Here is a 14,389-nt window from a genome sequence, read left to right on the forward strand (position 1 = left end):
ATGTTCTTTTCCCCTGTGAAAGGTTCATTTTGGTCTAGAGGCAGGATGCGGTTTACTTTACAGACGGCCAGGTCAGGCAACCAGAATACCAAGATTTCACAGCTGGAGGCGGTTAGGACTTAAGCTTAGAGCATCACCCCCTAATGATATGGTCCCCGAGGCTAGATGCTCCAGGCAAGACTGGAGCGTCTCTAAAACATTTTAGCCAGTCTCCAGAGCTGGAGTACCACTAACTTCACAACCACTGTCCATTTTTAACATCTGGTATGCTGACTGACACGTCACTAACTTTACCTATGAAAACAGGTTTAATATTCATTGTGCTAATTAATTAGCACAGCCTTGGGCATTGACCAGAGATGAAGCTTAACTGAAGCGTTCTAGAAGCTGCCTCTTGGAGTGTGGACTCCCAGAGTAGCTTAAGTAGGATGCCCCCAACCCCTCTTTTGAGGAGTGACTCAGATACATATTCACTTACATATCACACGGTGTGATTTTAAAGTAGATTACAGATATCAAAACATGCCCTTCATCACACAGCTGGTGTGAAGATCAGCTGTTGTCTTGTGGGTGGAATCACTCACTTTAACCTGGTGTAAATCATTGAAATTTCTGCTTTTGGGAAATGGCTCTGCTTTCCGGTTCTAAGTCCCTAATTCTCTCTCTTTAATGACGAAAATCTGGACCTCCTCTATCGATTTGCTAAAAAAAGCACATGAGCCTCTGTGAGGGTCTTTCTGCTGCTTTTTGAGGACAATCTTTTTGTTTTTGTCTTGTTTTTCATTGAGAAGCCACTGCTGGATGAGGATATTTTTACCTTTTGTGTTGAGTCCGCCAGCATTTCTGAACTCACATGTGGTGGCCACAATTAAAGATGGATTTGGGGCTTGGCCTTCATGTTTTGGAGTAGTGAGTTTGGAGAATGAGTTCATCTAGAGGAATTTGTTTGTTTTTGTATTTTTGTATTTATATTATTTATTGATTTTATTTTTTAAATTGAAGTGTAGTTGTGAAGGCAGCATCATTAGTTTGTACATTAAGCAAGACTCTCTCTTGTCCAGCATTGTATAATAACTTTTCCTGTGCTCTAATCCCACATGGGTCTGTTTTCCCAATGAGGATGTAAACTGATCAAGGGCAAGAACTCAACTTCTGCTTTCTGAGGTTTGCCATATTACCTACTGGGGGTTTTTAACCTTTTTGGGAAACAAGCCTTCTTTGGATGTGCCATGGACTGAATTGTGTCCCCCCCAATTCATATATTGAATCCCTAACCCCCAGTGTGACTGTATTTGGAGAAAGGGCTTTTAGGAGGTGATTAAGGTTAAATGAGGTCATAGGGGTGGGGTCCTAATTTGATAGGACTGGCGGCCTTCAAAGAAAAGGAAGAGGGATCTCTCTCCCTCCATATACACAGTGAGGAAAGGCCATGTGAGCACACAGCAAGAAGGTGGCTACTTATAAGGCAGGAGGAGAGGCCTCACCAGAAACCAACCTTGGCACCTTGATCTTGGACTTTAGCTTCCAGAACTGTTAGCAATACATTCTGTTTAAGCCACCCAGTCTGAGCTGACTAATATAGAACATCTGACAAGGTCTATGGACTCTTGTTAAAAAAAATGCACATGAACGTGTTAACATCACAGTTTGATAAAAGTTGAGGTGGGCCATGGACCCGCTTGATGTCTCTTTATGGCCCATCTGGAGCCCAGCGCTGTGCTCAGGGCAGACTTGACTAAGCACCAGTGCGGCCTGGAGGACACTAGGGGACCCGTGGCCCGAGATAGTGGCCCAGCGTGGGGGAGGACCCCTTCCGGAGACCACTTAAGATGATTTATTCTGGTCAAGGAAAAGGAAAAAGGCCCTGGAAGGGAGATGCTGGGTGCAGTCCTAGCATCACAAAGTAAACTCCCCAGAGTCCCTTGACTGGGGTGGTGGGCTGGGTCGTCTTGATGGGACGGGGTGCTGGGCACTGAGGTAGTTTGGAAGCCTGGAGCAGAGTCCTGAGTCAGCCTTGTGTTTGCCGTGACTCAGACTCTCTGGAAACCCCGATGAGGGAGAGTCCTGCCCTGGGATGCACTCATTGGCCCGAAAAGCATGGACGAGGAGTGACCTGAGGAGATGCACACTGTGAGGGGGCAGGTGGACTGTCCTGTGGCAGCACGTGTTTGGTCAACGTCACCCACTTGAGGTGCAGTGACGGCCTTGTTTTCAAGAGTTAAGGATTGTCACATACAAATTTGAGGGCACATGTGTTGGTGGTAATTAGGATAATTAGATTTTTTTCTTGTGGGTTATTGTTAGGCTGTGTAACATTGTCTCCCCATCAACCCAGCTGGACTGCCTTTGCCGTTTGCCTTCATCAAGGGTGGTAACAGGCAGTGTTTACATAAATGAATCAAAATGCAAATGAAAGTCATTTTTGGTAAATGATTTGAGGAGGAAAAGACTTTCAAAATAATCTACTTGGTTATAGTTTTTTTTTTAAAGTAAAATTAACTTTCCAGCAGCGTTTATGTATTAATCTTAAAAGAGCTGGAAAAAAGTTATATAGAGAAAATAATATTGTATAATTAGCTTTAAACTTTTAAACTTATTATCAGTTTTTAGAAAACTTATAATGAAGATTGTTAATTCGTGCTGAGACATCAGTTTTCATGGCTGAATAATATTTCATTGTGCATATACACCACATCTTCTTTACGCATTCATTCATTGATGGACACTTCGGTTGTTTCCGTGTCTTGGCTATTGTAAATAGTGCTTCAGTGAACCTAGGGGTGCAAATATCTTTTTGAGTTAGTGTTTTTGTTTTCTTTAGTTAAATACCCAGACGTGGAATTGCTGGATCATATGACAGTTCTGTTTTTAATTTTTTTTTTTTTTTTTTTTTTTTTTTTTTTTTTTTGCGGTACGCGGGCCTCTCACTGTTGTGGCCTCTCCCGTTGCGGAGCACAGGCTCCGGACGCGCAGGCTCAACAGCCATGGCTCACGGGCCCAGCCGCTCCGCGGCATGTGGGATCCTCCCGGACCGGGGCACGAACCCGTGTCCCCTGCATCGGCAGGCGGACTCTCAACCACTGTGTCACCAGGGAAGCCCTGTTTTTAATTTTTTGAGGAACCTCCATACTGTTTTCCATAGTGGCTGCACCAATTTACATTCCCACCAACAGTGCACAAGGGTTCCCATTTCTCCACATCCCTTTCAACATTTGTTATTTTTCTTTTTGATAATAGCCAGTCTAATGGGTGTGAGGTGGTATCTCATTGTGGGTTTGATTTGCATTTTCCTGATGATTAATGATGTGGAACATCTTTTCATGTGCCCGTTGGCCATCTGTATGTCTTGGGAAAAATGTCTATTCAGATCTGCCCATTAAAAAAATCAGATTGTTTTTTTGCTGTTGAGTTGTATGAGTTCTTTATATATTTTGGATATTAGTCCCTTATCAGATACATGATCTGCAAATGTTTTCTCCTGTTCAGTAGGTTTTTTCTTTTCGTTGATGCTTTTCTTTGCTGTGCAAAAATGTTTTAATTTGATGTCGTTTGCTTAGTTTTGCTTTTGGTGTCAGATTCAAAAGATCACCACCAAGACCTATATCAAGGAGCTTACTGCCTCTGTTTTCTTCTAGAAATTTTGTGGTTTCAGATCTTAGATTCAAGTCTTTAATCTATTTTGAGTTAATTTTTGTGTATGGTATAAGATAATGGTTAGGTTTCATTCTTTTGCATGTGGCTGTCCAGTTTTCCTACCACCATTTATTGAAGAGACTGTCCTTTCCCCATCATATATTCTTGGTTTCTTTATCATAAATTCTCAGTAATTGACACTATATGTGTGGCTTTATTTCTGGGCTTGCTATTCTGTTCTGTTGATCTATGTGTTTTTATGCCAGCACCATACTGTTTTAATTACTATACATTTGAAACAATACATTTTGTAACCAGGGAGCATGTCTCCAGTTTTGTTTTTTTTCAAGATTGCTTGGCTATTTGGGGTTCTTTTGTGGTTCTATACAAATTTTATGATTATTTGTTCTGTTTCTATGAAAAATGCCATTGGAATTTTGATATGGGTTGCACTGAACTTGTTGATTGCTTTGGGTAGTATGGACAATTTAACAGTATTGATCCTTTCAATCTATGAGCATGGAATAGCTTTACATTTATTTGTGTCATCAGTTTCTTTTATTAATGCTTGTAGTTTTCAATATACCGGTCTTTACTTCCTTGGTTAAATTTATTCCTACGTATTTTATTCTTTTTGATGTAGCTGTGAATGAGATTGTTTTCTTAATTTCTCTTTCTGATGGTTATTTGTCTGTAGAAATGCAACAGACTTCTGTATGTTGATATCCTGCAACTTTACTGAATTCCTTTATTCTAACAGTTTTTTGTTTTTAATATATCTTTATTGGAGTATAATTGCTTCACAATATTGTGTTAGTTTCTGTTGCACAACAAAGCGAATCAGCCATATGCATACACATGTCCCCATATCCCCTCCCTTTTGAGCCTCCCTCCCATCTTCCCTATCCCACCCCTCTAGGTCATCGCAAAGCACCAAGCTCATCTCCCTGTGCTATGCTGCTGCTTCCCAATAGCTATCTATTTTACATTCGGTAGTGTATATATATATATATATTTGAACTTTTGAATTTTATTTTTTTACACAGCAGGTTCTTATTAGTTATCCATTTTATACATATTAGTGTATATATGTCAATCCCAATCTCCCAATTTGGTAGTATATATATGTTGATGCTACTCTCACTTTGCCCCAGCTTCACCCTCCCCCACCATGTCCTCAAGTTCATTCTCTATGTCTCCATCTTTATTGCTGCCTTGCCACTAGGTTCATCAGTACCGTTTTTTTAGATTCCATATATATGTGTTAGGATGTAGTATTTGTTTTTCTCTTTCTCACTTACTTCACTCTGTATGACAGACTTAGGTCCATCCACCTCACCACAAATAACTCAGTGTTGTCCCTTTTTATGGCTGAGCAATATTCCGTCGTACATATGTGCCACATCTTCTTTATCCATTCATCTGTCAATGGGCATTTAGGTTGGTTCCATGTCCTGGCTATTGTAAATAGTGCTGCAGTGTGGTACATGACTGTTTTTGAATTATGGTTTTCTCAGGGTATATACCCAATAGTGGGATTTCTGGGTCGTATGGTAGTTCTATTTTTACTTTTTTAAGGAACCTCCATACTGTTTTCCATAGTGGTTGTATCAATTTACATACCCACTAACAGTGCAGGAGGGTTCCCTTTTCACCACACCCCTTCCAGCATTTATTGTTTCTAGATTTTTTGATAATGGCCATTCTGACCCACATGAGGGGATACCTCACTGTAGTTCTGATTTGCATTTCTCTGATAATCACTGATGTTGAGCATCTTTTCATGTGCCTCTTGGCCATCTGTATGTCTTCTTTGCTGAAATGTCTATTTAGGTCTTCTGCCCATTTTTTAACTGGATTATTTGTTTTTTTGATATTGAGCTCCGTGAGCTGTATGTATATTTTGGAGATTAATCCTTTGTCTGTTGTTTTCATTTGCAAATATTTTCTCCTATTCTGAGGGTTGTCTTTATGTCTTGTGTATGGTTTTCTTTGCTGTGCAAAAGCTTTTAAGTTTAATTAAGTCCTATTTGTTTATTTTTGTTTTTATTTCCATTACTCTAAGAGGTGGGTCAAAAAAGATCTTGCTGTGGTTTATGTCAAAGAGTGTTTTTTCTATGGCTTCCGCTAAGAGTTTTATAGTGTCTCGTCTTACATTTAGGTCTTTAATCCATTTGGAATTTATTTTTGTCTATGGTGTTAGGTAGTGTTCTAATTTCATTCTTTTACATGTAGCTGTCCAGTTTTCCCAGCACCACTTATTGAAGAGGCTGTCTTTTCTCCATTGTATGTTCTTGCCTCCTTTGTCGTAAATTAGGTGACCATATGTGCATGGGTTTATCTCTGGGCATTCTATCCTGTACCATTGATCTATATTTCTGTTTTTGTGCCAGTACCAAACTGTCTTGATTACTGTAGCTTTGTAGTATAGTGTGAAGTCGGGAAGCCTGATTCCTCCAACTCCATTTTTCTTTCTCAAGATTGCTTTGGCTATTTGGGGTCTTTTGTGTTTCCATACAAACTGTAAATTTTTTTTATAATTCTGTGAAGAATGCCATTGATAGTTTGATGGGGATTGCATTGAATCTGTAGATTGCTTTGGGTAGTATAGTCATTTTCACAGTATTGATTCTTCCAATCCAAGAACATGGTATCTTTCTCCATCTGTTTTTTTTTTTTTTTTTTTTCGGTACACGGGCCTCTCACTGCTGTGGCCCAGGCTCCGGACGCGCAGGCTCAGCGGCCATGGCTCACGTGCCCAGCCGCTCCGCGGCATGTGGGATCTTTCCAGACCGGGCCACGAACCCGTGTCCCCTGCATCGGCAGGCGGACTCTCAACCACTGCGCCACCAGGGAAGCCCTTCTGGAGAGTTTTTATCATAAATTGGTGTTGAATTTTGTCAAAAGCTTTTTCTGCATCTATTGAAATGATCATATGGTTTTTATTCCTTAATTTGTTAATGTGGTGTATCACATTGATTGATTTGTGTACATCGAAGAATCCTTGCATCCCTGGGATAAACTCCACTTGATCATGGTGTATGATCCTCTTAATGTGCTGTTGGATTCTGTTTGCTAGTATTTTGTTCAGGATGTTTGCATCTATGTTCATCAGGGATATTGGTCTATACTTTTCTTTTTTGTGATATCTTCTTCTGGTTTTGGTGTCAAGGTGATGGTGGCTTCGTAGAATGAATGTGGGAGTGTCCCTCCCTCTGCAGTTTTTTGGAAGAGTTTAAGAAGGATCGGTGTTAGCTCTTCTCTAAATATTTGAAAGAATTCGCCTGTGAAGCCATCTGGTCCTGGACTTCTGTTTGTTAGAAGATTTTTAATTACAGTTTCAATTTCATTACTTGTGATAGGTCTGTATATATTTTCTAATTCTTCCATTTTCAGCCTTGGAAAATTGTACCTTTTCAAGAATTTGTCCATTTCTTTGTGGTTGTCCATTTTATTGGCATATAGTTGTTTGTAGTAGTCTCTTATAATCCTTTGTATTTCTGCAGTGTCAGTGTGATTTCTCCTTTTTCATTTCTAATTTTATTGATTTGCGTCCTCTGCCTTTTTTTTCCTTGATGAGTCTGGCTAAGGGTTTATCAATATTTTTTATCTTCTCAAAGAACCAGCTTTTAGTTTTATTGATCTTTGCTATTGTTTTCTTTGTTTCTATTTCATTATTTCTGCTCTGATCATTGTGATTTCTTTCCTTCTACTGACTTTGGGTTTTCCTTGTTCTTCTTCCTCTAGTTGTTCTAAGTGTAGGGTTAGATTATTTATTTGAGATTTTTCTTGTTTCTTGAGGTGAGATTGAATTGCTATAAACTTCCCTCTTAGAACTGCTTTTGCTGAGTCCCATAGGTTTTGAGTCGTTGTGTTTTCGTTGTCATTTGTTTCTATGTATTTTTAAATTTCTTCTTTGATTTCTTCTGTGATGTCTTGGTTATTTAGTAGTGCACTGTTTAGCCTCCATGTATTTGTGTTTTTTACAGTTTTTTTTCCCTGTAATTGATTTCCAATCTCATAGTGTTGTGGTCAGAAAAGATGCTTGAACTATTTCAATTTTCTTAAATTTTCCGAGGCTTGATTTGTCACCCAAGATGTGATCCATCCTGGAGAATGTTCCATGTGCACTTGAGAAGAAAGTGTATTCTGCCACTTTTGGGTGGAATGTTCTATAAATATCAATTAGATCTATCTGATATATTGTGTCATTTAAAGCTTCTGTTTTCTTACTTATTTTCTGTTTGGATGATCTGTCCATTGGTGTAAGTGGGGTGTTAAAGTCCCCTACTGTTAATGTTTTACTGTCTATTTCTCCCTTCATGGTTGTTAGCATTTGCCTTATGTATTGAGGTGCTCCTGTGTTGTGTGCATATACATTTATAATTGTTATGTCTTCTTCTTGGATTGATCCTTTGATCATTATGTAGTGTCCCTCCTTATCTCTTGTAACAGTCTTTATTTTAAAGTCTATTTTATATGATACAAGTATTGCTACTCTAGCTTTCTTTTGATGCAATATCTTTTTCCATCCCTTCACTTTCGGTCAGTATGTGTCCCTAGGTCTGAAGTGGGTGTCTTGTAGACAGCATATATATGGGTCTTGTTTTTGTATCCATTCAGCCAGTCTGTGTCTTTTGGTTGGGGCATTTAATCCATTTACATTCAATGTTATTATCAATATGTATGTTCCTATTACCATTTTCTTAATTGTTTTGGATTTGTTTTTGTGGGTCTTTTTCTTCTTTTGTGTTTCCTGCTTAGAGAAGTTTCTTTAGCATTTATTGTAAAGCTGGTTTGGTGGTGCTGAATTTTCTTAGCTTTTGCTTTTCTGAAAACCTTTTCACTTCTCCATCAAATCTGAATGAGATCCTTGCTGGATAGAGTAATCTTGGTTGTAGGTTTTTCTCTTTCATCACTTTAAGTATATCCTGCCACTGCCTTCTGGCTGCAGAGTATCTGCTGAAAAATCAGCTGATAACCTCATGGGGATTCCTTTGTATGTTATTTTTTGTTTTTCCTTTGCTGCTTTTAATAGTTTTTCTTTGAATTTAATTTTTGTTAGTTTGATTAATATGTGTCTTGGTGTGTTTCTCCTAGGGTTTATCCTGTAGGGGACTCCCTGTGCTTTCTGGACTTGGGTGACTATTTCCTTTCCCATATTAGGGAAGTTTTCAACTATAATCTGTTCAAATATTTTCTCAGACCCTTTCTTTTTCTCTTCTTCTTCTGGGACCCTTATAATTCGAATGCTGGTACATTTAGTGTTGTCCCAGAGGTCTGTTAGATTGGCTTCAATTCTTTTCATTCTTTTTTCTTTATTCTGTTCCTCAGTAGTTATTTCCACCATTTTGTCTCCCAGCTCACTTATTCATTCTTCTGCCTCCATTATTCTGTTATTGATTCCTTCTTGTGTATTTTTCATTTCAGTTATTGTGTTGTTCATCTCTGTCTGTGTGTCCTTTAGTTCTTCTAGGTCTTTGTTAAACATTTCTTGTGTTTTCTCAATCCATGCCTCCATTCTATTTCCGAGATTCTGGATCATCTTTACTGTCATTACTCTGAATTCTTGTTCAGGTAGGTTGCCTATTTCCTCTTCATTTTTTTGGTCTTGTAGGTTTTTACCTTGCTCCTTCATCTGTGACATATTTGTGTGCTCTCTCTCTCTTTTTTTTTTTTTTATGAGTGGGGTTGTATTCTTGTCTTACTCGTTGTTTGGCCTGCGGCTTCCAACACTGGAGTCTGTAGGCTGTTGGGTAGAGCTAGGTCTTGGTGCTGAGATGAGGAAACCCATGAGCCCTCACTCTGATGAATATTCCCTGGGGTCTGAGGTTCTCTGTTAGTCCAGTGGTTCAGACTTGAAGCTCCCACTGCAGGAGCTTTGGTCCGACCCCGGGCTTGTGATCCAAGATCCCGCAAGCTGCATGGGGCGGCAAAAAAAAAAAAAAAAAAAAGAAAAGAGAACAATAACAAAGTAAAAAATAAAATTAGAGTAGGAAACTAACATATATTAGAAAGAATATAAAAATAAAAATATAGATGAATCAACAACTGGAAGGTACATCAGTACCACAATAGTAAAAAAAGAGGAGGGAAAAGAAAAAACGGTGGGGGGAAAGGCCTTGGCTGTGGAGGGCGGGGCCTAAGCAAGGGCGAGGTTTGGGTGGAGGGCGGGGCCTATGCTCAGGACCCACAGGGCTGGAAAAGGCCCTGGGGGCTGTGGGGGGTGGGGCTTAGGCTCAAGGAACAGAAGGGGCCCAGGTGTGCCCTCCACCCCTGGTCTCAGAGGGCAGGGGACCTCACCTGGGAGCCCAGCAGGCTTCCTTGGCTCTAGTGGGCAGGGCAGTTGCCCTCCGCTCCTCTCCTGCTCCTCCTAGATGACCCCTCCCACCTGCCTCTCCTGATCTCCCCAGCCTCCCTCCTATGCCTCCAGGATCCACGTGGCCTGGATCAGGCTTTGGGGGGGTGGGTACTGGTTTGGGAGGTCAGCAGGCTCCCTGGCCCGAGTGGACCAGACGATCGCCCTCCGCTCCTCTCCTGCTCTTCCCAGAGGGCCCCTCCCTCCTGCCTCTCCTGATCTCCCTGGCCTCAGGGGCACCAATCCTGTCTGGCATCCACTTCTCCTCCCCTCTCAGTCCCCCTACATCCTACCGGTTCACTTTGGGGTTCCTCCCGTCTCCTTGGGCGTCAGAGTCCCCCACCCGCGGCCTTCAGGTGCCCTAGTTGTGGGGAGATGCTAACTCTGTGTCTTCCCACACTGCCATCTTGACCAGTATTCCTCTAACAGTTTTTTGATGGAGTCTTTAGGGTTTTCTATACATGTATCATGTTGTCTGTAAATAGTGCCAGTTTTACTTCTTCCTTTCAACTTTGCATGCCTTTTATTTCTTTTTCTTGCCTAATTCCTCTGGCTGGGATTTATAATATTATGTTGAATAAAAGAGCAAGAATGGGCGTTCTTGTCTTATTTTTTATCTTAGAGAAATAGCTTTCAGCTCTTCACCACTGATTATGATGTTTGCTGAGAGCTTGTCACATATGGCCTTTATTATACTGAGGTTTGTTCCCTCTATACCTGATTTATTGAGAGTTTTTATCATAAATGGATGTCAAGTTTTGTCCAGTGCTTTTTGTGCATCTGTTGAGATGATTATGTTTTTTTTTATCCTTCATTTTGTTAATGTGATTATAACATTGACTGATTTGTGGATGTTGAACCAAGTTTGCATCCCTGGAATAAATCCCACTTGATCATGGTGTATGATCCTTTTAATGTTTTGTTGAATTCTGTTTGCTAATATTTTGTTGAGGACTTTTTTCATCTGTGTTCATCAGGGATATTGGCCTGTAATTTGTGTGGTGTCCTTGTCTGGCTTTGGTATCGGGGTAATGCTAGCCTCATAAATTGAGTTCTTGGAATGTTTGTAGAATTCACTAGCAAAGCCATCTGGTCTGGGACTTTTGTTTGTTGGATTTTTAAAGTTACTGATATTAGTAGAGAGATATTTAGTATCCTTACTAGTTATCAGTCTATTCAGATTTTCTGTTTCATCATGATTCAGTCTTGGTAGGTTGTTTGTTTCTAAGAATTTATCCGTTTCTTCTAGGTTGTCCACTTTGTTGGTGTATAATTGTTCATAGTACTCTCTTACCCCTTCTTTTCCATTTTAAGAGTTGTAATAGCTCCTCTTTCATTTGTGATTTTATTTATTTGAGTCCTATCTCTCCCTCCTTCCCTCCCTCCCTCCCTCCCTCCCTCTCTCTCTCTCTCTCTCTCTCTCTCTCTCTTTCTCCCCCTCCCCCCTTCTCCTTTGTTGCTGAGTCTAGCAAAGGCTTGTCAATTTTGTTTACTTTTTCAAAGAACCAGCTCTTAGTTTCACTGATCTTCTCTGTTGTCTTTTTAGTCTGTTTTTTATTTATTTTTGTTCTAATCTTGGTTATTTCCTTCCTTCTGCTAATTTTGGGCTTTGTTTGTTCTTCTTTTTCTAGTTTCTTGAGTTGTAAAGTTAGGTTGGTTATTTGAGATTTTTCTTGTTTCTTGAGGTAGGCATTTATCACTTGACCTTCCCCCTTAGAACTGCTTTTGCTGCAACCCACAAATTTTGGTATGTTTTATTTCCATTCTCAATCCTCAAGGTATTTTAAAATTTCTCTTTTGATTTATTCTTTGACCCATTGTTTGTTCAATAGCATGTTGTTTACTCTCCACTTATTTTCTTGTAATCAATTTCTAGTTTTCTTCTTGTAATTAATTTCTAGTTTCATACCATTGTAGTTGGAAAGATGTTTGATATGATTTTAATCATCTTAAATTTATTGAGACTCATTTTGTGGCCTAATATATGGTCTATCCTGGAAAATGTTCCATGTGCACCTGAGAAGAATGTATGTTCTGTTGCTTTTGCATGAAGCCTTCTTTATATATTTGTGAAGTTCATCTGATCTTATGTGTTGTTTAGGTCCAATATTTTGTTACTGATTTTCTGACTGAATGATCCATCCATTGACGTAAGTGTGGTATTAAAGTCCCCTGCTCTTACTGTATTGCTGTCTATTTCTCCTTTTAAGTCTGTTAATATTTGCTTTATGTATTTAGATGTTCCTCTGTTGGGTGCATAAATGTTTACAAATGTTATATCCTCTTGTTGGATGGACCCAACAAGAGGATATAACATTTGTAAATATTACATTATCGTATGTAATATGATAATGTCTCTTATTAGAGTCTTTGTTTTAAAGTCTGTTTTGTCTGAGTATAGTTACTCCAGCTTTCTTTCGGGTTTCTGTTTGGAATTAGGATAATTAGAATTGGTTTGATTTAACTAAGCAATTTCAAAATGTTTGGTTCTTGTTATCTGGGCTTTTGCATGCTAAAGATTCAGAATGTAATATTATAATGCACTATATATTTAATGTACCATTTGGTTTAAATGTTACCTTTCTTTAAAAGTCACCTTTCTGTGTTTGTTAATTTGGCAAGCTGTGGAGCAAGCTTCTGTGGGTAGCAATAACCCACCTTTCAACCCAGCAGTCACAGTAGGCTGAGAAGGTAAAGAAACTCTTATTATTCTGGCCTAAGCCTGAATGGTTTTCTCGAGGATTCCATGGAAGCAAACTTGAATTTCCAGATGGACTAACTTTAGTGACTGGAATTGAAGGGGTCACAGAGAGCATGGTCCGAAGGGTGGTTGGATTGAAATGATAGAAGAGAGTAAAGGAAAGTGATGGAAGCAGTTCTGAATGAGGTCATGCATTCTTCTGTGGCTACTCTGAGTGATTTAGTCTCTGTCCTAAGATGCAGAGGATCATTCTCCTTTTAAATGGCTTCTGTTGGCTCAGAGATGGTCAACTTTTAGTGGTTCTTGTCCTATTTTCAGTGGATTCTTCATGTGCAGAAGCAAGAGCCAGTAGCTCATACAAATCAATGCTCCTATAAAAGTGAACCTCTCATTTATTTTCTCTTAAAAGGAAGCCTAAAAAGAACAGACAACTCAGTTTCCTTGGGCCAAGGAATCCTCTGAAAAAAATAATGTATTTATGATTTCTTATTCTTTTGTTTTCAGATCACATGAAAGGATTAAGAGCCCCTACCTTGAAAAGAAGGTTGGAGTGCAGGTAATTTCTTCTCTTTTCTTTTTAAAATTTATTTATTTATTTATTTGGCTGAGCTGTGGCTTAGTTGTGGCATGTGGGATCTTCACTGTGGCATGCGGATCTTTAGTTGCAGCATGTGGGAACTTTAGTTGCAGCATACAAACTCTTAGTTGTGGCATGTGGGATCTAGTTCCCTGACCAGGGATTGAACCCGGGTCCCCTGCATTGGGAGCATGGAGCCTTAGCCACTGGACCACCAGGGAAGTCCCCAGGTAATTTCCTTTGCTATTTATTTGTGTGTTCTATTTTTTTAAGTAAAAATTTTAATTGAGCTGTAACATCTACATAGAAAAGTACTTACATCATATGGGAATAGTCTGATGAACTTTTACAAGTGAACACATGTGTAGCGTCTGCCCACTCCAAGAAATAGAACAGCATCAATATCCTGGGACAGAACCCTGTTCCTCCCCCAGTCAGTCTTCCCCACCCACAGGTAACCTCTCTTCTGACTTTTGTCATCATCGTTTAGCTTTGGTTGTTTTTGAACTTTATTTAAATAGAATCATACTGAATAGACTCTTCTACTTGTTTTCTTTTACTTAACATTATATTTGAATGATTCGTCCATGCTATTGGGTGCAGTAATAGTCTGTTCATTTTTATTTCTGTAAGAGTGTGTCTGTGCGTGTGCGTAAATGATTGTTCCATTATAAAAGAGTCATATAATGTTGTTGGATCCTTTCTTAAAGCTGAGTCATTGCATTCTTTTCCTGCAGTCATTGCCTAAGTCAGATTCCAAATTCTCAAGATATATGCAGTTGGCCCTTGAACAACGCAGTGGTTAGGGGCACTGACCTTCTATGAGGTCAAAAATCCACATATAACTTTATAGTTGGCCCTCCCTATCCTGGTTCCGCATCTGTGGGTTCAACTAACTGCAGATGGTGTAGTACTATGGTACTTATTTAGTGAAAAAAAACCCTGTGCGTAAGTGGACCCTCACAGTTGAAATCCATGTTGTTCAAGGGTCAACTGTATATAGAAAGGACCCTATTGACTTTTTGACTATTTGATCTTTGACTTAGCAGGCTTCTTTGCTAAGTGATATCAGTAGTCTGTGTTTGTGATAATGGTAGCTAATATTTATTAAAAATATATA

General features: G+C 39.4%; 1 protein-coding gene across 3 annotated transcripts in view; it reads left to right on the plus strand.

The window, feature by feature from the left end:
* DCLRE1C (DNA cross-link repair 1C) overlaps positions 1 to 14,389 on the plus strand; it is a 44,273-nt gene that overhangs the window by 677 nt on the left and 29,207 nt on the right. For all 3 annotated transcript variants that reach the window (XM_081226760.1, XM_081226762.1, XM_081226761.1), the window contains exon 2: positions 13,197 to 13,248. In XM_081226760.1, coding sequence (XP_081082886.1) covers positions 13,197 to 13,248 — 52 coding nt within the window. The remainder of the gene's footprint in view (positions 1 to 13,196; positions 13,249 to 14,389) is intronic.

This window comes from Mesoplodon bidens, assembly GCF_964165515.1.
Source record: "Mesoplodon bidens genome assembly, chromosome: 3".
NCBI lineage: Eukaryota > Metazoa > Chordata > Mammalia > Artiodactyla > Ziphiidae > Mesoplodon > Mesoplodon bidens.